Below are 24,841 nucleotides of genomic sequence, written 5' to 3'. Positions count from 1 at the left end.
ATTACCAAAATTTAGAAAAGTTAGCAATATTATCAATATTTTAGAGAATTTCTTATGTATTTACCAACAGGGCCGTCCCGTTAAATTTGGGGGCCCTGTGCAAAGTTAAAGGATAAAAACTTAATTGATGATATAATATGAAAATAATTTATACTCTGTAATATATTTCATAGCAATCTAGAATGGCCTAAAATGATAATCCAATATTAGGGATTACCGGATTAGAAATTACCAGAAAGAATTAGGTCAGGGGCGCGGCAGGCGTCAGGCGGCACGACCGCACAAGAGAAACAGGTGAGGCGTCATTTACTAGTCTTGTTCGTTGTGATTGGCAAGGTCCACAGTGGGGGGCGATTCAAGATTGCGAACCGGCGCAACTGTGCGAACCGGCAAAGGCATAATCGAAGCCCAAACGACAAGAAAAATAACAGATTTTCGGGACTAGTTAGGCTACCAATTTACTTATTGAGTTGTATATCTAGTGTTGAAGTTTTGGGCCTAGGGCCCCCCTGAAAATTGAGGGCCCTGTTACCAAAGTTTGACAACAAACTAAATGTATGCACTTTTTAGCAACTTTGGCAAAATTGGTATGGTTAAAATTGGCATCAAACTGAATAACCCATCATGTTTGATGACTTCTCCTCAATTTTGTATCAAGATTTATGTTCTTATATATTTAACATACAGTTACGCTCATTAGTTAATGCACTAAAATAAATTTTTACAGCTGTTGTTTCTTTAATTACGATTGTTGACATATATGTCCTTTTTTATTTCATTTTAAATGAATTGTATTCATTCGTTGAAAATTCTACAAGATTTGAAGCTCCAAACCTATTGAAAAATCAATAGGTAGTCCCCATTTAAAAACGTGAGCTTAACTGTCCTATTATATAAGCGATCGATCACATTTTGACGTGCAAAGCGACGCGAAATTCTAGCTCCGGCCTTCCACCAGGCTTCGATCGGCGACGGCGACATGGCAGGCGGCACGGGCATCGGCGCGGACGAGCAAGAGCTTCCTCTGTTCCACCCTTCCCCGTGCGCCTACTACGTGCAGAGCCCCTCCGCCGCGTCGCACACGCTCAGCCACCCGGCGTCGGAGTCCACGGCGATCATCCTCTCCCCGTTCCCCGACGCCGCGTTCGCCGCCCCGCGCCACTCCCGCGTAGTCGACGACGCCACCGCGCACGACAACGACGTCGACCAGGAGGCGTCCCGCCTCACCCTGTCCCGCTACTCCTCCTCCCGCGGCTCCAACAACTCCTTCCTCGCCGCCGACAAGAAGCTGCCTGCCGGCGGCGGCCACCGGGGCCGGCAGGTGCTGTCGGGGCGGTCAGGCGGCGGCGTCGACGAGGAGGAGGAGGACGACAGCGAGGGTGCGAGGAGCGGGGCGTGGAGGTACGTGAAGCTGGACCCGGACGCCCCCTGCTGCTGCATCGTGTTCCAGGTGGCGTGGAGGGTGGCCGTCAGCGTGGCGTTCGCGCTGCTCGTCTTCTTCGTCGCCACCAAGCCCCGCGACCCCGGCGTCACCTTCAAGGTCGGCAAGATCCAGCAGTTCAGCCTCGGCGAAGGCCTGGACGGCTCGGGCGTGATCACCAGCTTCCTCAGCTGCAACCTCACCGTCGCCATGGCCGTCGACAACCACTCCAGGGTGTTCACCCTGCACGTCCGCCCGCCGCGCCTCGACATGTCGTTCGGCCGCTTCACCTTCGCCACCTCGCAGGGGGTGGAGGAGGAGGGGTCCTCCTACGACGTCGGGGCGCGGGGCAAGAGGACGGTGAGGCTGTTCGTGGCGGCGGAGGGGAAGCCGATGTACGCGGCGGGGCGCGGCATGCAGGACCTGCTCGAGTCCGGCGGCGGGCTGCCGCTCGCCGTCACGGTGAGGGCGCGGTCTCGGTACAGGATGGTGGGGAGCCTGGTGAGGCTGAGCTACCGCCACGACGCCCAGTGCGTCGTGCGCCTCAGGAGGACGCCGCGGCGGAACAACGCCATCGACGCCAGCGGCTACACCTGCTCCGCCATAAGATAGATAGATATATATGCCCTCCTCTATGTGTTTATGCAGAACGTACACGGTTAATTATGGCTGGTGCAATTTTTCCCTATAATCTGATTGCATAAATTACAAGTGAATGACTTTTGGTGTTTTAAATCACTGACCGAAACATTTAGCAAACGGCTTTCTCAAATAGTTAATAGTAGATTAAATAGACTATAACGACCAAATTGTACATGAGAAAAAAATAGTTAAACACTTCTCAAATAATTATATTCTCAGATAGTGGCATAGGCGTATAGAGTATAGCTATAGTGGTAACGACATCCAACATTGGGCTCCGTCGGTGGTTTTAGCTGTTAGTGAGTTCTGACGTGTGTTGTGTAACTGTTCAACCAGCCGGTGGTTGTTTTTTCTTTTCTTGTAACCCGTCTCCTGCTTATTGAAAATATCATTAGCAGCTCTCCTGTCGGTTTAGTTTCAAAAATATAGCGGGAGATTTAATACATTGCCTTTTAGCAATCCATATAAGCCCTGTTTAGTTCCCACACAAAGAATTTACACCATATTACATCGAACGTTTGAACATCTGCATGAAGTATGAAATATAGGCTAAGAAAATAACTAATTACACATATTGCAACTAATTTGCGAGACATATTTTTTTAAGTCTAATTGCTCTATGATTTAACAATGTAGTGCTACAGTAAACATTTGCTAATGACGGATTAATTCAGCTTAATAAATTCGTCCAGCTGTTTACTGACTGATTCTGTATAATTAGTTTTTTTATTAGTGCCCGAACATCCTATGCGACACCCTATATAATATCCGATGTGGCACGCTAAAACTTTACACCCCTGAATCTAAATACTCATATAGTATTTGGGAGCTGTGTACAGATAACATGGTACATGAACAATGGTTGATTGCTGGGGCTGAGCAGGGCCATGGCCTCTATTAAGCTCTGCAAAATTGCACTATATTTATTGTAGCTTTACAAAGTTAAAAAGAAGTATTATTAGCCCATTCCAACAAATAAATTAAGATTTGCATTATTAGTTCCCTCCAACAAAAAAAGGAAAAGTTTGCTCGTGAGAGCCGCGTCCATCTCTCATCCTGTCACAAACTATTTAGAGTGCAAACTCGACTCGCTACGCGGTGCGAAACTGTTAGTCTGTCATGAATGATCCGTTCCTCGGGAGACGTGGTGCAGTGGACGAAGCGCATCTCGGCGCTGGCGAGGAGCGGGCGCGCGGCGGAGGCGGTGGCGGCGTTCGCCAGGATGGACGCGGCGCCGAACGCGCTCACGCTCGCGAGCGTCCTCCCGGCGTGCGCAAGGCTGGGGGACCTCGCCCTGGGCCGGGCGATCCACGGGCTCTGGCTCAGGCGCGGGGGCGGCCACGGCGCCAACCCGATCGTGGACAACGCCGTGCTGGACGTGTACGCCAAGTGCGGCGCCCTCGCCAGTGCGCGCAGGCTGTTCGACGAAATGCCGGAGAGGGACGTGTTCGCCTGGACCACGATGGTGTGGGGCCTCGCGAGGAACGGCAGCCCTCAGGACGCCGTCGCGATGTTCCGGGGGATGCTCTCCGACGGCGACGCCGCGCCGAACGACGCCACCGTGGTCAGCGCTCTGCACGCCGTGGCCACCTCCGGCTCTCTGGTCAGCTGCAAGCTGTTGCACTCGTACGCCGTGAAGCAAGGTCTCGGAGGCGAGCTGGTCGTAGGCAACGCGCTGATCGACGCCTACGCCAAGTGCGGGGACGCCTGGCTGGCGTTCAAGGTGTTCGTCGAGCTCCCGGAGACGGACATGGTTTCCTGGGGCACCATCACGCGGGCCATGGCCGTGCACGGCCGGTGCAGGGAGGCGCTGCAGCTCTTCTCCCTGATGCTCCGGCGCGGGGTCCGGCCGGACGGCGCCGTGTTCTTGGCGCTGCTCACCGCCTGCTGCCACGCCGGGCGGGTGGACCAGGCGCTGCTGTTCTTGGGCGCCATGGCGAGGGTGTACGGGATCTCGCCGCGGCGAGAGCACTACACGTGCGTGCTCGACGCCTGCGGCCGAGCCGGGCAGCTTGACAGAGCTGGAGAGATCTTCAGGCAGATGCCAGCGGAATACGACGCCGAGAAGGCGCTGGGAGTTTACTGCTCCTATGCCGTATCGAACGGCGTTGCCGGTGTCGCCGGCGAGCGGCTGCCGGAGTTGTTCCTCGACGGAGAAGTGGACGCCGGAGGAGGCACATACGCTGTCGTGTCCAAGTCGCTCGCCGATGCAGGGAGGTGGGAGGATGCGTGTGCTGTCCGGGAGAGGATGGCCGAAAGAAGGATTGAAAAGGAAGCCGCTTGTACCTGGATTGAAGTATAGCAACACCCTGCATCACCACCAAACATTCAGATCCTTGTTAACTTATAATATGAGTCGTTGATATAGCTAGACCGAAATTACACTCGTGTAAAAGAAAAACATTTGCAGGTAAACAATTCAAGAGGAGATTTTAGTTACAAGCTGCAGAAGATGCCGTGTCCAACAGTCAAACACATGAATTGCTGGTGTGGTTCGTTCAAAAAAAAATGTTCGTTCAAAAAAAATTGCTGGTGTGAAGTATCAACATTTCCCTATTGAATTGACCAGAAGAATGAACTGTGTTTCAGGCAGTAAACAGTAGCACTAAGCAGTTCTGTGTCTCTACTCATCTACTAGCAAATAAGTTAGGTCTGAGAGCTCCACACACGACTCAGAAGTGCTAGTTACTATTACAGTGCCATCTCAGGGAACTTAGGAGACAGGAGTTACAAGGTCCATCCAACAAACTCTTATGCTAATTACAGTATGCCTATGCCATTCTCATTCTAACAGCACATCACTTTCCAAGTAGGGCACACCGAATGTATATTGTGTAGCCCATGTGATTTATCATCATCCAAATGGGTAGGCAAATCTAAGTAGGTTGATGCGCCCCTAGCAGCTTCCAGCCTTCCACACCCCAAATGAAAACGAAGATGGTCCTGTTACTCGGCTAAAATGATAAATTCACATCGATGATCCAAAGTTGAATGAACAAATGTGTTCATACTAGACATGCTCTCAGACATCTTATCAGATGAGTACACTTGACAAATGCGTGACCACCCTTCATTTCCAAGGTTGCATTCATATGTATATGCAGAAGAGACCTATAATAGGAAGCACCACAATGATGAGCTTGATAGTTTGATCCAAGAATGTATCAGCAATGTTCAACAATTCAAACAGTTACGTACACAACATTATTATAGCTTTCTCTTGTTGAAGTTAAGTGACATTGAGATCCCTCCAATATCACATATTAAGTATTTGATAAGGTGGTAGAGGAAGTGATGCACCAACTTTCTGCTTTTGATTACTGATTGAAGTAAAAGATGAAATGTGAAGAGTAGTCTAGTATTTCCATAGTACTTGAGTTTACAGTTTAAACTTTGGATGTACTGTACTAGTCTTGTCCTCAACCTTGGGTTGGGGAGTCACAATCATGAGGTACAACATTAGCAGAACATTTTTCCAGAAACCACACGTCTTCATGTTCATTTGGATATTTTATTTATTAAGTGTTCTTTAAAACAAATTCAGTGTGATAGCTACTTCTAATATCACACAAATTCCAAAATTTCCTACCTATTTAACTGATGATAATGTCACAGAACAATTTACATTTGATGTAACTGACTATCGGGAGAACAATACCTTGGTTGAGAACTTATAATGTCAACAAGTGCACCTTCCAGCATATTAGCCATACCCATGACTTGTCACCACTGGCTCCTATTCAAGGGAAGGGCATTTCAGACCATTAGGTGATTGTCACCATTAATAAACAAAAGAAAGTCAGATTCGGTTTTTCTAAAAAGAACCTGGGGCTTATTGAAGTTTCTATTGAAGAGTCAAAATTACAACAAAAGGACATGTCATCTCCAAAAATATCTAGTACAACAATGATTTTCTTTCACAAAAAAACAGAGGTGGTATAATACAATGATTTCAGCATAGGGATTGCCCTTGTGGGAGTAAATACAGAACAAGCCCCCCCAAAAAAAAGCATACCTCTCTGTCCATTATTTATCTAAAAGCACATTTAAACTTGATAGCTTCGAATGGACTCCTCAAATCTAAGTGTCATTTGTTCAAACTCAGCTATTCCTCCCCTGAAAACCTAACAAAGATTAATATCTTGTGAAGACATTAATATTATAGATAATATATTTTCTGGCACCAACTGACCTGATGAAAGATGATTATCTCTGATGTAGCAATTGTCAACCATTGTTTGCTTAGCAGAGAATAAAACCAAAATGAGTTTCACATAATCACACTGCTCTGCGCTCCATTACTGCTCGACATATGTTACTATAATGTCAAGTATAGGTGAAATTTGATAGAAATTGTCACGCCGACAGTACCCCTCCCAGCAAAATACCCTAACCAATGGACTGATAATGGAAGTATCTACCACAATTCCTTTACAGCGTATTTCATAGAGTAACTTCAGTAACAGTGTCATTTTTTTTGCTTTTACCAACCAATTATTCAGACGAATAAGATGATCAGGCACCAAACCATTTACCAAAGAGTCAAGAACAAATCTTTTTGCCTCGCCAAACTTTCGCTCTTTACATAAACTATCAATCAGCATTGCATCAGTAAAATTATTTGGAATAACATCCCTATTGATCATATCTGTACGAGTTTGCTGAACCCTGTCTAAATCCCCAGCTATGCAGAACCCATGAATCAAGGTATTGAAAGCCACAACATCATACTTAATCCCCTTATTTTCTATAAGGCACTTTGCCAGCCGAAGTTTCCCAGCTCGGCAGAGGCTCCGAATTGCAATGGTAAAACTAAACTTATCTGGTCCAATGCCCTTCTTCAACAGATCAACCAGCAGCTTCAAGACCCTGGCAAAATCATCAACGTCACAAAGCCTACTCATCAGAGTGTTATAGCAAAACACATCAACATCCCAGCCCAGCTCTTCACTATGTTCCAGCAAGCACACTGCTTCTGAAAACATTGCATTTCGGCACAAACAATCGAAGAGAATATGCACTGTCTCAGCTGTCACGGACAGCCCTCTGCCGCGCATGATATCTACTTGACGAAATGCCTCATCCAAGAACCCCATCCTGCACAAGCCAGACATGTAAATATTATATGTAACAGCAGTTGGCATCCACCCTTGCGACTCACTTTCACCTAAGATCATTTCCACCGTGCTGAATTCCCCAACACGGCAGAGCCCCTCAATGAGCACGGTGTATGATACTACATCCGGTGGGCAACCGTTCTGGATCATCGTATCGACTAATCTCCCTGCGTCGAAGAACCTTCCCTGCTCGCAGTAAGCACGTAGAATCGCTGTGAAGGAGCGAGCGGTGGGTCGCGGTCCGTTCTCGAGCATGTGGTCGAGGAACCCCAGGGCCTCCTGCACCAGCTGGAAGTCGCAGAGCATCGAGATGACCCAGTTGTAGACGGCGGCATCCGGGGAGCAGCCCAGGGCCTCCATGGCGCGGAACACGCTGTCCACGAAGTCGAGCGCGTCGCTCGACGACCTGAGCAGCGCGGTGAAGGCGGAGGCGGTGGGCGGGACGCCGGACTTGAGGAGCGAGGCGAAGGCGGCGCGCGCGGCGAGGGGCCGCCCTGAGGCGGCGAGGGAGGAGATGAGCGTGGTGAAGAGCGGCGCCGTGGGGGCGAAGGGCAGGGAGCGGAAGAGGCGGAGGACCTCGCCGTGGCGGCCGGCGCGGGAGTAGGCGGACATGAGGGCGTTGTAGGCGGCGGGGGTGGGGGAGGCGGGCACCGAGCCGGCGGGCGGCAAAGGGGAGGAGGAGGAGGAAGAGGGGGAGGCGGTGAGGGAGGCGAGGGCGGAGAGGAAGGAGGAGAGCTTGGGGTCGTGGGAGCACCGGCGGGGGAGCGTGGGGCGGAAGGGCATAGGCGGCGGCGGCCGGCGGCGGCGGGGGTGTGGGGAGCGCCGGTGTTTGGCTGGCCGTGGGGGTTTTTGACTTTGGAGGGGTTTTGGGATGGCGTCTCGAACTGGGGCCGCTCTATTGTTTGTGGGCCGAGATGGCTTGCGAGTTTTGAGTATTGGAACAAGTCTACTCTGGGTACCTCACCTTTTGCCCCTGATTGAATCACCTCCCACAACCACAGTAGCAGATATAACGTCTCCTATATCTTCGAAAACTGGAGCAGATCGAGTCCATCGGCTGTTTGGATAGCATTTTTGTCCTACATGGCACTCATGGGACCGACATGTCAGTAAAAAAAAAACAACCCACATGTTAGTCCTAATCTCTTTTTCTTTTTAACTCACCTTTCTCTTTTCTCGTTCTCTCTCGCGCATACTGGGCGGTGGAAGCCAGCGGCCAGTGGGAGTTTCGACTTCGAGACCGCGACCGGAGAGCTCCTCCCCCATACACAGCCGGCTGGCGTCCTCCTAGGCGTGCAATGCCATTGGGAGTTGCTGCACCGACACCGCCGCTGTTGCCTGCTTGCTGCTATTGTTGTTGCCAGTTGAAGTAGAGCACACCGTATTAGACTCGTAGCTCCTCCGCCTGCTTCGCCATCTCTAGTTACTGCAGCAACGAAGACATAACCGCTATGCACATCTGTGCGTCCCATGAGCTTCATGTAGGACGAAACCACTATCTAAACAACCGAGTGACTTAATTTGCTTTGGTTTTCGAAGATGTAGGAGATGTTATACCCGGTTTGCGGTTGAGGGAGGCGATTCACTCAAGAGCAAGAGTTGAGAAAGCAAAATAGACTTATTCCTTGAGGATGTCAGCCTGGATTCAAAAGGGACCTTAGACTTAATTTGCTAGGCTTGTTCTTTTTAGCAAGGCGTGTTTGAAATATACTCGGCCCTATTTCTTCCGGGCCCAACCTAATACAAGCAGTCAAATTTTAAAATCGTGAATAATTTTGATATAAAAATAATAATTCGTGCAAAAACAATTTCATGTTGTTATACTTTTATATATCTTATAAACATATTAATTGCAAAAAATGACTATTTGACACGTTCGTTGAAGCTTACTAATATATTTTAAGCTAGCAAAATACACGTGTTTTACAATGGGAAGAAAAGATAAGGTAGTTGAGGAAAAGGGCATATGGCTATGTTTTTTTGAGGGGTTGGGAACCCCTCCCCTCCGCACGGAAAACGAAACGATAGATTATCATGTGATTAATTAGGTATTAGCTATAAAAAAAATTAAAAAGGGATTAATATATTTTTTTAAAGCAACTTTCTTATATAAACTTTTTATAAAACGCGTACCGTTTAGCAGTTTTAAAAACGTGCACGTGGATAATAAGAGAGGAGTTGGGAACATATAGGAATGAACACAGCCGGCTCAGCCAATGCAACCAAATTAAATTAAATAGAGGACACCAGAGCAACACTCACATACTGTTCCGATAATAACATGGTGAGGTGGCTCACCCAAGGGAAGCGATAGCCCGTGCAGGTGTCAGCTCAAGGGCTGGCTCAACTATGGGTGTGTTTAGATTGGCCAAAGTTTAAAATTTGGTTGAAATTGGAGACGATGTGACTGAAAAGTTGTGTGTGTATGAAAGGTTTGATGTGATGGAAAGTTAAAAGTTTAGAAAAAAAACTTTAGAACTAAACACACCCTATGATCGGATTTTAGTAGGATCGATCGTGTCGTATATATGACCTGGTTTCGAGGACGGAACGATTTAGTTTCAGATAGTGAAGTACCATGTTGCGTGATCGATCCCTTTGAGGTTTCCAATCCCACGAGCCACGGCCCACGGGCAAAAGTACAAACACTTCATATTATATATTTTAAAAAAATATGTAGTATAAGATTTTATTTTACCGCTCTAAAAAATGGAGTATATAAATGCGCTCCCTAACGCTCGTATATATAGAAAAAGATACACCGATCTCTGCCGATCGAGAAAAAGAAAATGGTTAACTCAAAACTCCTGTTCCCAGTCACATGGTCATAAAGTCATAATTAATCTCCGTAGAACCTTTTTCTCCGTTTACAAATGCATATGCGTGTTGTCCAATTAAAAAGAAGGGAGGTACGCATGCACTGCACTGACGATAGAACGTGATTGCTGTTGGTCGGTGAATGGAACCAGAACACACACACAGTACAGCCACAGGCCGGGTGCATATGCCAATCAACAATCACGTTGCAGAAACCGCACTGTTCCATGAACAGCTCCCCGGCCAGGCCTGCATCTTTCCCTATCGCGACAGCTAAATGCCAACTGAAAAACTAACAGGCGCACTCGCGCGATCTCTCACGAGCTAAGCGCAACGCGCGCGCCAACATGTACACGTACACCGTACGACCGCCACGCCGAATCGCCCGAGCTCTCGCTCTCGGTCGGGCCGGGACGCGGCCATGCTTTTGCATGGTCCACGGAATTTTGCACCCAACGAACGGACCGGACCGGCCGCGGCGCGCTCAGACGGATGCCGCGCGCGGAGGACCAACGATGCCAAGCGGCGCGGTCATCTGCTGATGCCGCGAGCGGTGGACCAACGACACGCCAAGCGCCGCGGCGCGGCCATCTGCTCGCGCAGCTGCCAAGGTTGCTAGGATCACGATACTAGCATAGTTCTGCTCAAAGTAATATCGTATCGTAGGATCGTATCGTAGTATCGGGATACTATGAGATTTTCTTTTTTAAGTTTAATTAATATTTATATTAATTATATATAGCCATTCTGTATAAGAAAAATGTAGTAATGATATATATCATGTAAATAGAGACATTTATCAAGAGAAACCACGTTGGTTTTGATATATTTAACTGATTTTTATATAAATTTGAGCATATTTAGTTACATTATTTTTAAACTATGTTATTTAAAATAATATTTTGTAGTATCGTAGGGATCGTAGAATCGGGATATCACCTAAGATTTTGTATGATCGTGTAGTAATGAATAGTAGGATCGAGATACTATGAAAATTAAGATACTAGATGGGATCAGTATCGTTTCGGCTTAGTATGATCATAGTATCGTAAAATACTAAGATACGAATCGGGATACCGACAACCTTCGCAGCTGCGGTTTTGCCGCCGGTCAGTTACGTACGTGTCCATGTCCGTGTCCGCGTGTACCAGCTAGGAGTAGTACGATTTACTACTATAAAGCTTGTGAGTAGTAGGTGGTAAACCGGTAAAACCCATAGGTCGACAATCGAGATGATTGCACCTCAGGTGAGCGTTGATTCACTCTCGTATAACGAAATCTCAACTGTAATGTATACTCCGCCGTCAAATGTAAATGTCAGGTTTGATTCTAAGAAAAAGGAAAACTTGAGCGACAATATTTTCTAATATATTTAACCTCACTTACACTAAGATCTGGAGTAGTATCTGTTTTGATCTTGATTACAGAGTAATGTCTATGTGAAGGAGTCATTTTTTGTGTTAAAGATACACTTTATAGATGTGTACGTGAATGCGATGTACGTCTTCCGTGTAATAAAGAAAAAGACGATCTACCTTATCAAAACCGAGAATTACGGAGTACTAGTATTCATGAAGAGAGAACTATACTTAAAGAAAGTGAGATCACGAAATGACCACGTCTATTCCTGGTCGGACGCCATGCCTGCAGGCGGAGAGCGAGATCGAGCGTCCTCTGCACTGCACGTATAGCAGGCGAGACTAGTACAGAGTGGCGACCCGACCGACCGTACGCTGGCGCGGATCGGAGAGGATAGATACAGCTCGGCGTGCCGGCTTTTCCAGCTAGCGAGAGCTACTCTAGTATGGCAGCGCAAATTTTAAATTTTGGTTGAAATTAGAGATGATGTGACTGAAAAGTTGTGTGTATAACAAGTTGATGTGATGAAAAAGAATTGAAGTTTGGATCCAAATTTTAGATCTAAACACAGCCTATATACTGTAGCGCGGTATAGTAGTACTTGACATACAACATCATGTCAGTTTCGAGATCGTCGTCAGTGAGCCAGCCAGTACATCGATCAAGCCATGGAGGGCCCGAGAGAGCTTAGGGCCTGCTTGCGAAACAGGGACTTATTTTAAGTCCCTGTCACATCGGATGTTTATACACTAATTTAGAGTATTAAACATACATTAATTATAAAACCTATTCTATAACCTTGGACTAATTCGCGAGACGAATCTTTTGAGTCTAATTACACCATGATTTGACAATGTGATGCTACAGTAAACTTTTCATAATTATGGATTAATTAGGCTTAAAAAGTTCGTCTCGCAGATTAGCTTTCATTTATGAAATTAGTTTTTTATTAGTCTATGTTTAATACTCTAAATTAGCGTCAAACATTCGATGTGACACGGACTACACACCCTTAGCCAGCCGTGCCAAATACTATATGCACATACACATGGCTAGCTAGCGCTAGCTAGCTCAAATTATTGGCTATATATATGTATATTTTCGTCGTTCTGTCCAGTCATGCACCCCTCTCCATCGATCGATCTCAACTAACCAATCGGCCGATGGGGAAACCGTAAAACTGCCGTGTCAATCGATGGCGTCCTTTGCCCCCCCCTTTTTTCCCTCCTTTTTCTACAGTTATCTGACGGTGACGATTAATTAATTAATGATCTCGACAGACGGCCAGGTACGTACGTACGTATACGTATGTGTAGAGGGGTAAACCGACAAGACGTACGTGTACATTCAGTAGAGGACTCGATTGTACATGCGTACGTACGTCGAGCTCGATCTATAATGTACGTACACATGACTGTACTACACATCACATACAGAGGTAAGCCGGCCGTAGCGAGTAATGGCCACACCGGCCACATGCAAGCTAGCTATTAGCTATAGCTTGGAGTATTATGTGTGAACGAACTCGTATAAGCACCAAGCACACTGTGACACACTGTACATATGCAGTAGCATACGTACTACTTACACTATACACTACCACGTAGTACACGGCAGTACCGCAGTTACCACCTGACAACATGACGACGCGCAACATATCTACACGCCTCCGCACGTACATACAACCTGTACCTGTTGCGACCCACGTCTCGTACCTACTCTACTGAACTCATTCCATAATATAAGAGATTATTTTTAATTAGATAAAATGGTAGGATGTCCCTATTAAATACTAGTTATCACATTTATCCTAAAATATTCACAATATAGTTAGGATAAGATTTAACCCATCTTAGGCTCCGTCCAGTTTTATTATCATAGAATGGATCAAATCTTATCCTATGTTATGATATTTTGGGACGAAGAAAATACTATTTCCTCCGTCCAAAAAAACTCAATCTAGGATAATGAATTTGGACTACCCTTTGTCGAGGGAGTAGTTGTTGCTTGATGGATAGTCGAGGGATAAGATTGGAAGAAATTTGAATTATAATTGATTGATGTGATAATTAATATACTAAAATTATTTATATTGGGTTAGACAGGTTAAGAGAAACGACAAAGTTTAGGTATAGTATTCCCACATGCTGGAAAAAACCTCTCTGCAGTCTGCAGCAATAGCTCTACCAGACTACCACACACTCCATTTATATGGAGCATGCATGTTCGTCAGAGGCTCAGAGAGCGAGCTATAACATGGTTGCATGCATGCGAGCAAGCAGATACACAGCTCGATCTTTGCCGGCCACCTGCTGCTGCTACCACAAACAGTCGTCTCGAACAGTGCCCGGACTATACGCATGCATGGAGCAGCCAAGCCGTGGTATGGTATATAGTACGGCCACGCTCCCCCTCCTGCAGCTGCACGGTCGGTCTGCATGCTACTCCCTCCGTTTAAAAAATAATCTAAAATAAGACGTAATATATTTTAAGATAATAAATCTGGATAATGTTTATATTCTTTATTATTCTGTGTTGATTTTTTTATGAAGAAAATAGCTACGACGACACGGCGATGGGCACGGTTCGGTTGAACGGAGGGAGTAGAGGAGATGGTGTGTGTGGTCCTGCAGGGAGGGAAGGGGGGTAGCTAGTGAAGGAGATGAAAGAAAGTTTCGAGATCTCGACCCCGACAAGCCTATAACGCCGTGCCCATCGGCCGCAGCGCCCAAAGCCTGTGACGGGGGATCAATTCGGACGCGTACTACCCCCGCGCCCGCCCACGCATTGATGGATCGATGCATGGATGGGGTCATACGCAGCAGCAGCAGCAGCAGCCAGCAGTTATAGGGTCCCCCTTACACAATGCGTGCATATGCATCGCATGCGGATTTCGCACCGCTAGCTAGCAGCTAGCTAACCGCGAGATCGATCGATCCATCACCCGATCGTTTGCGGCCGCGCGCGCGTACGTGGGGAGGCTGCGCAAGCGCAGCCGCAACGAACATGCGACGAGAAGGCCACGTATCGATCGCCTGCAGCCACGTCGCTGCAGTTAGGGCCTGGGTAGATCGCCTGGAAAATTTTTTCACCCTGTCACATCGAATATTTGGATACATGAATATAGTATTAAATATAGACAAAACAAAACTAATTACACAGATTACGTGTAAATTGTGAGACGGATCTTTTAAGCTTAATTGTTTCATGATATGATAATGTGGTGCTACAATAAATATTTGCTAATGATGAATTAATTAGGCTTAATAAATTCGTATCGCAGTTTATATGCGAAATTTGTAATTTGTTTTATTATTAGTTTACGTTTAATACTTTAAATATGTACTGTGTCCGTATATCCGATGTAACACACCAAAACTTTTTGCCTCTGGATCTAAAGACAGCCTTAGTTAGGTGACACCTCCGGTAGATGTCTCATGTCATGTCCGTGCATGCGCGTGTGCGTTCTCTCGTGCATTTTGAGGGGGAGAACGACGCACTACTAGAAAAAGCATTTTTGCAGGCGGACAAAATTAATTTTCACAGGCGGGAGAGAGGTCCGCCTCCACCACAACGACTGCGAAAATCATCCATCTTCGCAGTCGGGGCAACGGCCCGCCTGCGAAAATAGAAGAATCGAACAAAAAAAATCGCCGGCCTGCGCCGGGAGCCGCTGCCGCCGCCGTTCCACGCCGTCGGCGCCGTCGCTGGCCTCCCCCTTCCCTCCTCCGGCCAGATCTGGGAGGGAGGGGGGAGGGGAGCCGCCGCCGCCGCCTAGCCCGCGCCGTCGCCGCTCCACGCCGTCGGCGCCGCCGCCGGCCTCCTCCCTCCCACCTCCGGTCAGATCTAGGAGAGAGCGAGGGAGGGGAGCCGCCGCCGCCGCCCGGTCCGCGCCGCTGCCGCCCGGCCCGTGCCGTTGTCGTCGCCGCCCGGCCCGCGCCGTCGTCGCCGCCGCCGGCCTCCCCCCTCCCTCCTCCGGCCAGATCTGGGAGGAAGGGGGGAGGGGAGCCGCCGCCGCCCTCCTCCGTCGCCCTCCTCGGACACGCCGCCTCGCCTCCTCGCCGCTGCCGCCCTTCGCCGCCGCCGCCGGGAGCTGCCGCCGGGGAGAGTTGAAGTGAGGGGAGGGGGGAGGAGGAGAGGGGAGGGGAGGGGCCGCTGGTGAGGAGAGGTGAGGAGGAGAGGTGTGGAGGGGAGGACTGAGGACTTAGAAAAAATTGCCGCGCGCGTGTATTTATATTCAAGTCTATTTTCGCAGGCGGATCACTTAAGCGGCGCCTGCGAAAATGATTTTCACTATCGCCTCTTAAGTGCTCCGCCTGTGAAAATTATTTTCGCAAGCGCCGCTTAGGTGATCCGCCTGCGAATATTTTCGTAGGCGGACATCAAATTTCACCCCAATTTATATTTTTATAGGCGGTCATTTGGCTCTAAGGGTCATATCCGCCTGTGAAAATAAGACCCCTACATCGGGCAAAATGTCTTTTCTATTAGTGACGTACGCGCGGCTGCATTGCAGGGAGAGGGGAAGGGCTAGCTAGCGCTAGGCGGCTACTACTGTGGAGTATGTGGGATTAGCACGCGGATTGTTATGGGAGCCAATTACACGTACTGCGTAATGATGAAAACTGAATAGTTAAACGGGGTACGCGTAGTACTTGGCCGATTTAATTGGACAGTCGACGACGATAGATCAATTAATTGTTCGATCGATCCATGGACGACGGTCGGGCCAAGGTTGCATTAATGCATCAACAACGTCGCGTCGTACATTAGCTGCATAGTTAATGTCGTTATGTTTGTTCCCAACTTGTGGAATATGGGGGCCAAGCCGCCAGCCGGGCGAATTGGAAGTTGGAACTCTCAAGTCTCAACTCTCAACCAAGATATCTCCAATCTAGTAGCTAGTTTGATTTAACTCTAGTAAATCAAGTACGAGTACATCAACTGAGAACGATGCAAATGGGCAAGCCCTGTCAACTGTCAAGGAACATTAGTGGGTCAACATGCATGTGGATTGATTTATATATATTAATTAAGTGGGTTAACCCGTGTATTATCTATTTGTTTGTTGGTGGGTCAACCCATTTACACCCTTACACTGTAAACAGTAGGAATGGATGTGGATCGATCTAGAGGTAATATTTGATCTACTATAATCCAACTAAATTACTGCATGCTATCATCTCTTACATATTAATCGTAGAAAAGTGTTAGACCATTTAACTTAGGAGTCGTTTTCTTTATGGAGGTTCAATGCTAAATCATACTAGTATGCCACAAAAGTTAGGGTGCACACTCCATATTGTTGAGTGGCTTTGCCAAACTGCCATAAAGTGTATATGGATACCGTATCCTTTTGCCACACTAACATGAAATGACAAGTTTATCCCCACCTCCTTCCTCACTCTTCTTTATTTTCGTACCTCTTCTCTATTCTGATGAAGAAATAACATGCACTGCGAGTAGAGCGCTGGTGAGGGATAGTGGCTACGAGATATAGTGGTAATAAAAGATGATCACACACTGGCTAGTGGAGGCGGAGGAACACCAATGAGTAGTGCAACAACATTACATGAGTAGCTATGTACAGAACTGCGGTGATGACGTGTGAGCAATTATGATGATGGGCAAGCAGCTATAGAGCAAGTGAGCATCAAAGGCCAGTGCACAAGGGCTGCGATAGAACTGGTTGTGGTGTGACGATGATCAAAGTTGAAGATGAGAAGCCATGGAGACGAAGGAAAAAGACAGGGAAGAGAAAAATGGTAGTTTGGTAATTCAAGAGACAATGTGGTTAAATGAGAGGGGTATCCACCTCTAGACCTTATGGTAAATCTGCAAATACACTTTAACTTTATGGCAAATCTATCTGAGTATGCATCTCAAATTTGTGAGATATTAGCAATTTTCCCTTTCCTAAAATATTCTAGTCCAGTACTACCAAGATATATATGAATTTGAAAAGAGAAAAAAATTACCCCGATAATTAGGACAGGTGGGCACACGGCTAGCACCTTATCATGTGGATGTGGGGTTTGATGGGGGCTACAGGCAAAGTACCTTGATCGACCATGTCGCAGTCACAGCAGAGAGAAAGAAAGAGAGAGATAAGGGTTGCAGTGAAGTGCAGGTGCAGCTGTTGCCTGAACCAAGTAGGATGGTGTCCGTCTCTCACGAGCTATGGCATGAGGGATGCAAATCCACTGCTGTACTGCACCTGCAGTACGTTTCACTGACGTGTGGGTCTCATCTATTCCGGTCCAAATGTCAGTGGCACTTACTGCACATGCATTACAGGAGAGGATCGTAACTCTGGCCTGAGAAGGTGGATGGGAACTGCAGAGAGAGAGCAGAATAAAGAGGGTGTGTACCGTTACAAGAGGAGGAATAATTGCCTACGAGTCAGGCATTGCATCAGTAAAGCAAGCAACCACCGTTCTCAGTTTAAATGATCACCAGCTTCGTACACAAAGGTTGGCCACTGCCCGGTAAAATTAACATAGGGTTCATCATGGGAGCATCTAGCAACAATCAAACTCTATATAGCATTCGCAGTTGATCAAAAGGTGCTTGCTCCACATTTAGCAAAAATCATGATACCGCCGTTGATAATTTTTGGGAACTGACTGTACAAACATGCATTTTAATACATAGTACCATGTTTATTATGCCAAAATGTCCATAATATCACTTGATTATTGGCTTCAATCCTATGTATATGCTCACGGAATAAAATGCAAGGGCGGTAACGCTAGTTATGGAGTGAATTTCGTAAAACTAAATATACTTTATTAAAACCACACCAAAAAACTACAGAACTATGGTCCCTTTAAATCGTAGAAATGAAAAAAAAAGAAGAAATAGAAAAAACACCGGATTCTAACAGGTACGTAGGGGTGAAAACGGAGCGGATATTATCCGATCCGATCCGATCCGTTCCGAATCCGTCCGAAGTGAGGATATGGTAAGGGTCTTTAGATATCCGTCCGGATGCGGATATGGTATCGATAATATTCGGCGGATACGGATTATCCGCTATTTTAAGCGGATTATCCGATAAACGTTTTGGCGGATTATCCGAATTTCACAGCCCATATAACCACTCAATTTGGCCCATTTGACACGAGCATTTTCATCGTGTAAAGATTCAGTCCATCCATGTCCACCTTATTCATCAATCTATCCAGGAGTTCAGTTCATGACTCAAACGACGTCACGTCAACCAATTTTTTCATCGAGACTTCTCTTCTTCCAGTCCTCCCACGCCGCCACCTGACGCCCTGACTTACGTGTGGAACTTCTATGTCTTACGTGATACTGTTTTTTCTAACATTTGTGGAACTTTTATGTCTTGCGTGTTATGTGAATGCGATATATCGTGATGTCAATACTGTATGTGTCGATTACATGCTTCTGGACATAAGACAAGTCAATGTTAACTTGACATTATATTATGATGTGATCGGTGCTTTCATGAGTCATGTGAATTGTGATATTGGTACCTCATTGTTGCTCATTGCATAGATGATAAGATGTTATATCGATTGTATATAAATATCACATCCGATTATTTTCATCCGTTTCCGAGCCGAGTCCGCACCATTTCCGACATCCGAAATAATCCGCTCCGCATCCGCATCCGCACATTATCCGCACCGCCTCCGAATCCGATTAAAAAATATGGTATAGGATATGGTATGACTAATATCCGTCCGAATCCGATCCGTTTTCACCCCTACAGGTACGTAAGTGTAAAACAAATTATTGCAAAAAAAAAGAAATAATCGTTTGATTGGACCGTAGGAAAAACATATAAATCAAATGAGAGAGACACTCAAAGGAATTTTTCCAAGAGGTTGGACCTCTTGCTAAATTTCCTCCAAAACCAAGATGCAACGAGCCATTTCATAGAATTTTATAGTATTTCGAAAACTCTAATCCTTTGAATCAAAGGGCTACATAGGAAAAAAATCCTATAGGATTTCAACCATATGAAATTCTTACGTAAATTCTTTGATTCGAATCATTGTATCATATAAGGATCTAGTATCAAATCTATTACGATACAATATCATAAAACTAGTACATATTTAAACAACAATACCATAAAACTACTACATCTTTTCTATTGACTTCATCACAAAGCTACAGACGAGTACTTTCAAAGTTCCATCAGAATTAGGATGAAACCTCTATAATTAATATGTATGATGAATTATAGCTCTAAACCTATGGCCCATTTTTTCTGATTAAGATGCAAATCTTACCTCGGTTTCTGTTAGCAGACTTCTCAAACAACTTAACAATGCATTTTCATGTGAAAATTTTTATATAAAAGTTGCTTTAGAATATCAGATAAATCTATTTTTCAAGTTTAGAATAATTAAAACTTAATTAATCAAGCGTTAATTTCTTTCTTATTTTTCGTGTCCTATGTACTTAATCTTCATCTTCATTGAATTTAAACGGGCATAAGTCGATAATTTTAGCTTGGATAGAGTATTCGTAGTTTTGTAAAATTTACTTTAGATTTCCAGTAACTTCTATGTCTCATCTACTCGTTTTTACTACAACACTGCAGATTTATTTCCTTGCAGAGTTTTAGACAGTTGGATATATCAGACCGAACAGTCAAAACTAACAGTTTCACTTTACTGAGAGAAATTAACTACTATGTGCAAACATAAATGCCTTGTGGGATATTCACACACTTAGTTGTTGAGCAGTGTACGTGTAATTATATACTGGAGGCCCCATGAGTTAAATGATCAAGTTGCTGTTTTGGTAGGAACATATCTAAGGCGTAACGCAGTTAAAAGTCAGTACCACCTCCCTACTGGGCACATGCGTATGCATGCATGGGAATCCGTTGTGAATGAGAGGAATGATGTGCAACAATTCCCAACAGAAAGTGAGGAGCTGGAATGAGCAAATTGCACAAGCAGAAGTCTTTTAATAAACTTGCTCCATTGGACTACTAACAAAACTGACAAGGATTTATTTTTCCCCTCTCTCTCTTCTCTCTTTCATATGTATGGTCCCAACCTGTTGCAAAGCAGCAGGTTTCTCCGGAGGACAAGGATGGTGGCATTTTCCCTGGGAATGGCAGGAAGGTCCCTTTCTGATTAGCACAAGTAGCTATTGAGATCAAGTGCTGGTGAGATCTAGACCTGTAACCAACCACTAGGATTTGTATGTTTTTGGTTCGGGTCAAGAGAGCCCTAATCAATCGATTAGCGACAATTCTTTCTGTCCGAATCATTTAGTACGACTAGCTTGTAGCCATTAGTACAACGTACCTAGCACAACTTCGATCTCAGTCTCCGCAGAATATAATGAATATATATCTGGATGGTGCCGCTCCGCTGCTAAGCTCTGGATCTGAATTTCTACCTGCACAAATATTGATCCAGATTCATCACCACCATACTGTGAGCAGCTTTAAAATTTTCACACAAATAAGAAGGCATATATATATGTACGACGTACCTACACATAGGTGGTGTATATGTACCTCCTTGCATGCCGTAACAAGCGTAGCCCCCATAATATCTTTGAACGACCATGATGAGTAACTTCAATTCACTGCAAGCTTACGCTTCATTTTTCAGGCTTCAACTCCAGATCAAACTAGAATTGTGATGATGCCACATTATGATTTGTGTGACGACAGTGTAGTCACTGCTGAAAAAACTGACCAATCAATGCAATCATGCAATCTCGATCTGGGGCTTCGTCCCCAGCTGCTGCTGCCGACTATTCCCTATCCTTGGAAAGCTACAAACGATCTCCTCAAAGGCATGGCATGGAAAAGATGAGAAAAGTACTTACCTAATTGATGTTTCAACAAAGGTTATTATATACATCACAAAAATTAAACAAAGGATGTTAAGTAAGTAGCACACCTTTCGATATATATAGCAGCAGTAACGGACATTGATGCATGCAGAATTGCATAGCAGAACTCCAATTAATCGCCATGAAGGCAGTAAGGTGACCAGCCGGCCGGCGAGAGAAACAGCGATCTGCCTTTCTCCGCCATGAAAATCCTTTATCATCATATCTGGACATATAAATTGTAGTTCTCATATTTATGTTTCATGCCATTAGTTTAGCCATATATATAGTTTGGGAATATATGTATATATATATTCTTGGTTGCAAGATCTAGGCAAATTGCGTGTTCAAGCAAAGCAAGAGAAAATAACCGTACCCACTGGTGGAAACATGAAACACATGGCACTCGATTATATCCCTCTCGATTCTCGTCGTTTCCGTCAGTCATGATGGATGCTTATGCAGGCGTAGTTTAGCAAAGTGGAACATTCTTTTCTTCCTCCTGTAAGGCCAGGCACCTGCAAAGCATTTGCATGCATGTGTAGTCCGCTACTTCAGCTGACGAGCCTCGCTTTAACCATAGGGACAAAAAACAAAGTGAGCACTGATGAGTAGCTTGATCATAGCAAAAGAACAAAGCAGATCCTAGAATGATGAACCTAGTTATTACTACTATCTTGTTGCATCAATTGATGATCGATCAGCTGGCTGGAATCAAGCAAATATATAAGATAGGTGATGATGAGCAAGCTGAAATTAATTAATAAAATGGTTAATTAAGCAGCTTGTTGCAACTTTCAGATGAATAGTAGCAGAGGTGCTGCAGAGAGAACAGATATTTTAGGATGTTCCCATATAAGGTATAGCTTAAGAAAAGGGAAATCAAATAGTAGGATGAGAAGCTAAGACGGCCTGCACTGGCCTGTTTGGAGATCGATCGATGGAAGGCAGTCACGCAGGCAGCCAGTGTAGCCACAAGGCTACAACTAGATCTGTACGCAGGACCACTTCCAAACACAAGCCTGCAGCTCCAGATGTAAAGAAGCCAACAGCAATAAAGAGCCTCCATAAAACAGCCAGTACCACCCCCCACACATAGCTATATAGCGTCGACAGGCCCACGCTCAGAGCTTGTCACGTATTCACTGATGCTCACACATGCATCAAAGCCAGAGAAATGAAGAAAGCAAAGAAGAAAAAAAAGAGAGAGAGAGATGAGCAGAAGAATGTGGAGAGAGAGAGAAGAGGAGAGAAGAGAAGAGATGAGATGACCTTTGCTACCCTCAGAGACAGGTACTTGGTTGTTATGTGAGAGCCCAAAAGCCTCCTAGTGCAGGACTACTTGCCAGAGCTTAATGTGTACTATGGGTTTCCCAGCCCCTCTTCCACTCAAGAATTTACCACCATGGACGATGATGTATATATCCACACATCTCTTTTCTACACCCCCTCCCTGCTGGCCCTACCCTCCCTCTCCTAATAACTAACCCACAATGTAGTACTCCCTCCGTTTCAAAATGTTTGACACCGTTGACTTTTTAGCAAATGTTTGACAGTTCGTCTTATTAAAAAAATTTGTAAAATATGTAAAACTATATGTGTACATGAAAGTTTATTTAACGATGAATCAAATGATATGAAAAGAATAAATAATTACTTATCTTTTTTAAATAAGACGAACGGTCAAACACATACTAAAAAGTCAACGGCGTCAAACATTTCGAAACGGAGGGAGTAGTAGTATGGTGACAATTATCCTGCTCCATCAGTGCCCCATTTGCCTCAGCATGCAAAACCTATCACTCGTATACATTTGGCACTCCTGCCAGTGCTTTCTGCTCTTTCTATTCCCTCCCTCCCTTCTCCCTTCATAGTTCCACCCTCCTTCCATTCCTCTCTGCTGGTCAGGGACGAGAGAAACGTAAACCCAGCCGTGACATTATATTGCCTAGCTAGTTGATTAATTTGTTGCAAGAACTGGCTAGCTAGCTCGAGAAATTCTGTGTACCTGGCCGGGTGCATGGGCAGCGGCGGCGAAGGAGGTGGTGGAGCAGCGAGCGTACGGGATCAGCCGCCGCATGACTTCGCCAACGTCGCGTCCTTCTCCGAGTTGCCGTTCCTGCGGCCGGCTCCGGCGCCCAGGGAGAGCCCCAACAACTCCGCCATCCGCCTCTTCGGCATCGACGTCCCGCACGCGTCGTCGTCGCCTGACGGCAAAGCCTCCAAGGAATCCGTCGTCGTCTCCACCGCCGCCGCCGCGGCGTCCACGCATGGCGCTGCCGCTGCCGCCATTGCCGCGGCCGCCGACAGCAGCCGCAAGTTCGAGTGCCACTACTGCTGCAGGCACTTCCCGACGTCGCAGGCGCTCGGGGGCCACCAGAACGCGCACAAGCGGGAGCGGCAGCACGCGAAGCGGGTGCAGATGCAGACCGCGATGGCCGCTGCCGCCGCGGCGGCCAGCGGCGCGCACCACCACCACCACCACCACCAGCTGCTCGGCTACCCGCAGCATCATCACCGCTTCGGCTTGGCAGGCCCCACGGTGGCGGCATTGTATCAACACCCGTCGTGGCCGACGATGAGCGGCGGCGGCGGCGGTATCTCCTCAATTGGCCCTCAGTTCTATAGCGGGATCGGATCGGTCACCCAGCCGATCAACGGGAGCCCGCTGCCGGCGGGGCTCTGGAGGCCGGGCCCGATGGCGGCGCCGCCGCTGCTGGCCGGAGAGCGGCGGCCGGTCGCGGTGTCGACGTCGTCCGTGTTCCGAGGAGACGAGCCAAGAGCTTCAGCTTCTCTTGTGGCGTCCCAGACAGCTTCTTCCTCTTTGCTGCTGTCTCCGCAAGGTCAGTTCGCTTGTGAGCAGCCGCCGGCGACCACCGCAGCTGAGGGCGTGAGCTTAGATTTGCACCTATAATTGTTCTTTTTTCTTCTGTTGGTTTTAGCGGATTACTACGTACAATAACTGATTTCTCGCTACCTTTTCTTCCTTGCCTGGGAATGAGATTGCCCTTTACTAAATTCAGATGAATCGTGCGCCTTTTTTTTTTCTCCTGACACGTGCAAAAGAATTCCATTTGCCAAACTTTGATCCTTTTGTTAATGTGCATATATACACATGACAAAATAATTTGGGTACATTGTTAGGGTTTGAATTATCATAAATTACGTCCAATACAAAACGCCTATGCATTTGAAAATGTTTACTAAGTAGTTAGTTGAGGAACAGTCAGGTTTCATGCTGTTTCTAGACAATAAATGTGCATATTAATTCCTACGATGAAAGAGAACAGAAATTACAACTGCATGCATTAACCAATTTCAATTTCGGATTGCAAAAGCACCAGGGACAATAAAAGAGTAAGATTTTAACTGATCATATTTTTCACGGAATCGGTCACATATAAGTAAGCTGAAAGTGCACAATACTTTTTCAACAATTGAAAAAAAAAATCATAATGCATATACTTTTCATGCGGCCCAGTAAACTGCTGCAGCTTGCAGGGCCGGCCTGTACGTATGCACACGCTAAAAAACATGAAGGATATAGACACTGTAAAATTCTTTCTGAAGCGGGTGCAGAGTTTTTTGTTTTTTTTAATCCTCTGTACGTGCGTACCTATGGGCAACAGTTCTAGCAACTGCTGCTGCT

General features: G+C 46.1%; 4 protein-coding genes and 1 long non-coding RNA gene across 7 annotated transcripts; 3 read left to right on the top strand and 2 right to left on the bottom strand.

Annotated features, from left to right (window-relative positions):
- The first annotated feature begins 836 nt into the window (after nucleotides 1-836).
- On the top strand, nucleotides 837-2,400 carry LOC4332067 (uncharacterized). Its single transcript, XM_015774626.3, has one exon. It carries the CDS (start codon nucleotides 980-982, stop codon nucleotides 2,030-2,032), a length of 1,053 nt encoding a protein of 350 aa, XP_015630112.1. The 5' UTR covers nucleotides 837-979; the 3' UTR covers nucleotides 2,033-2,400.
- A 759-nt stretch (nucleotides 2,401-3,159) lies between these two features.
- LOC4332066 (putative pentatricopeptide repeat-containing protein At3g13770, mitochondrial) lies at nucleotides 3,160-4,863 on the top strand. The gene has a single exon (XM_015772860.3). The coding sequence runs from the start codon at nucleotides 3,186-3,188 to the stop codon at nucleotides 4,362-4,364; it is 1,179 nt and encodes a 392-aa protein (XP_015628346.1). The 5' UTR covers nucleotides 3,160-3,185; the 3' UTR covers nucleotides 4,365-4,863.
- On the bottom strand, nucleotides 4,593-8,039 carry LOC4332065 (pentatricopeptide repeat-containing protein At1g09900). 3 transcript variants are annotated; one of them, XM_015772858.3, is made up of 4 exons: nucleotides 6,255-8,039; nucleotides 5,888-6,178; nucleotides 5,721-5,798; nucleotides 4,593-5,173 (listed from the first exon to the last, which is right to left on the bottom strand). In XM_015772858.3, exon 1 carries the CDS (start codon nucleotides 7,960-7,962, stop codon nucleotides 6,361-6,363), a length of 1,602 nt encoding a protein of 533 aa, XP_015628344.1. In that variant the 5' UTR covers nucleotides 7,963-8,039; the 3' UTR covers nucleotides 4,593-5,173; nucleotides 5,721-5,798; nucleotides 5,888-6,178; nucleotides 6,255-6,360. The 3 variants fall into 3 exon arrangements, with proteins under 3 accessions (XP_015628344.1, XP_015628345.1, XP_015628343.1); XM_015772859.3 differs by having other exon boundaries at nucleotides 6,078-6,178; XM_015772857.3 differs by having other exon boundaries at nucleotides 5,721-6,178.
- Nucleotides 8,040-20,288: 12,249 nt separating this feature from the next.
- Nucleotides 20,289-21,763, bottom strand: LOC136355891 (uncharacterized). The gene is made up of 4 exons (XR_010740441.1): nucleotides 21,569-21,763; nucleotides 21,261-21,418; nucleotides 20,845-21,036; nucleotides 20,289-20,748 (listed from the first exon to the last, which is right to left on the bottom strand). It is a non-coding gene; the product is annotated as an uncharacterized lncRNA (long non-coding RNA).
- Nucleotides 21,764-22,980: 1,217 nt separating this feature from the next.
- LOC4332064 (zinc finger protein 8) lies at nucleotides 22,981-24,240 on the top strand. Its single transcript, XM_015775808.3, has one exon. The coding sequence runs from the start codon at nucleotides 23,213-23,215 to the stop codon at nucleotides 24,104-24,106; it is 894 nt and encodes a 297-aa protein (XP_015631294.1). The 5' UTR covers nucleotides 22,981-23,212; the 3' UTR covers nucleotides 24,107-24,240.
- Nucleotides 24,241-24,841: the final 601 nt, after the last annotated feature.

This window comes from Oryza sativa, chromosome 3 (assembly GCF_034140825.1).
Source record: "Oryza sativa Japonica Group chromosome 3, ASM3414082v1".
Classification (NCBI taxonomy): Eukaryota; Viridiplantae; Streptophyta; class Magnoliopsida; order Poales; family Poaceae; genus Oryza; species Oryza sativa.
This window is presented reverse-complemented; position numbering and strand designations above follow the sequence as displayed.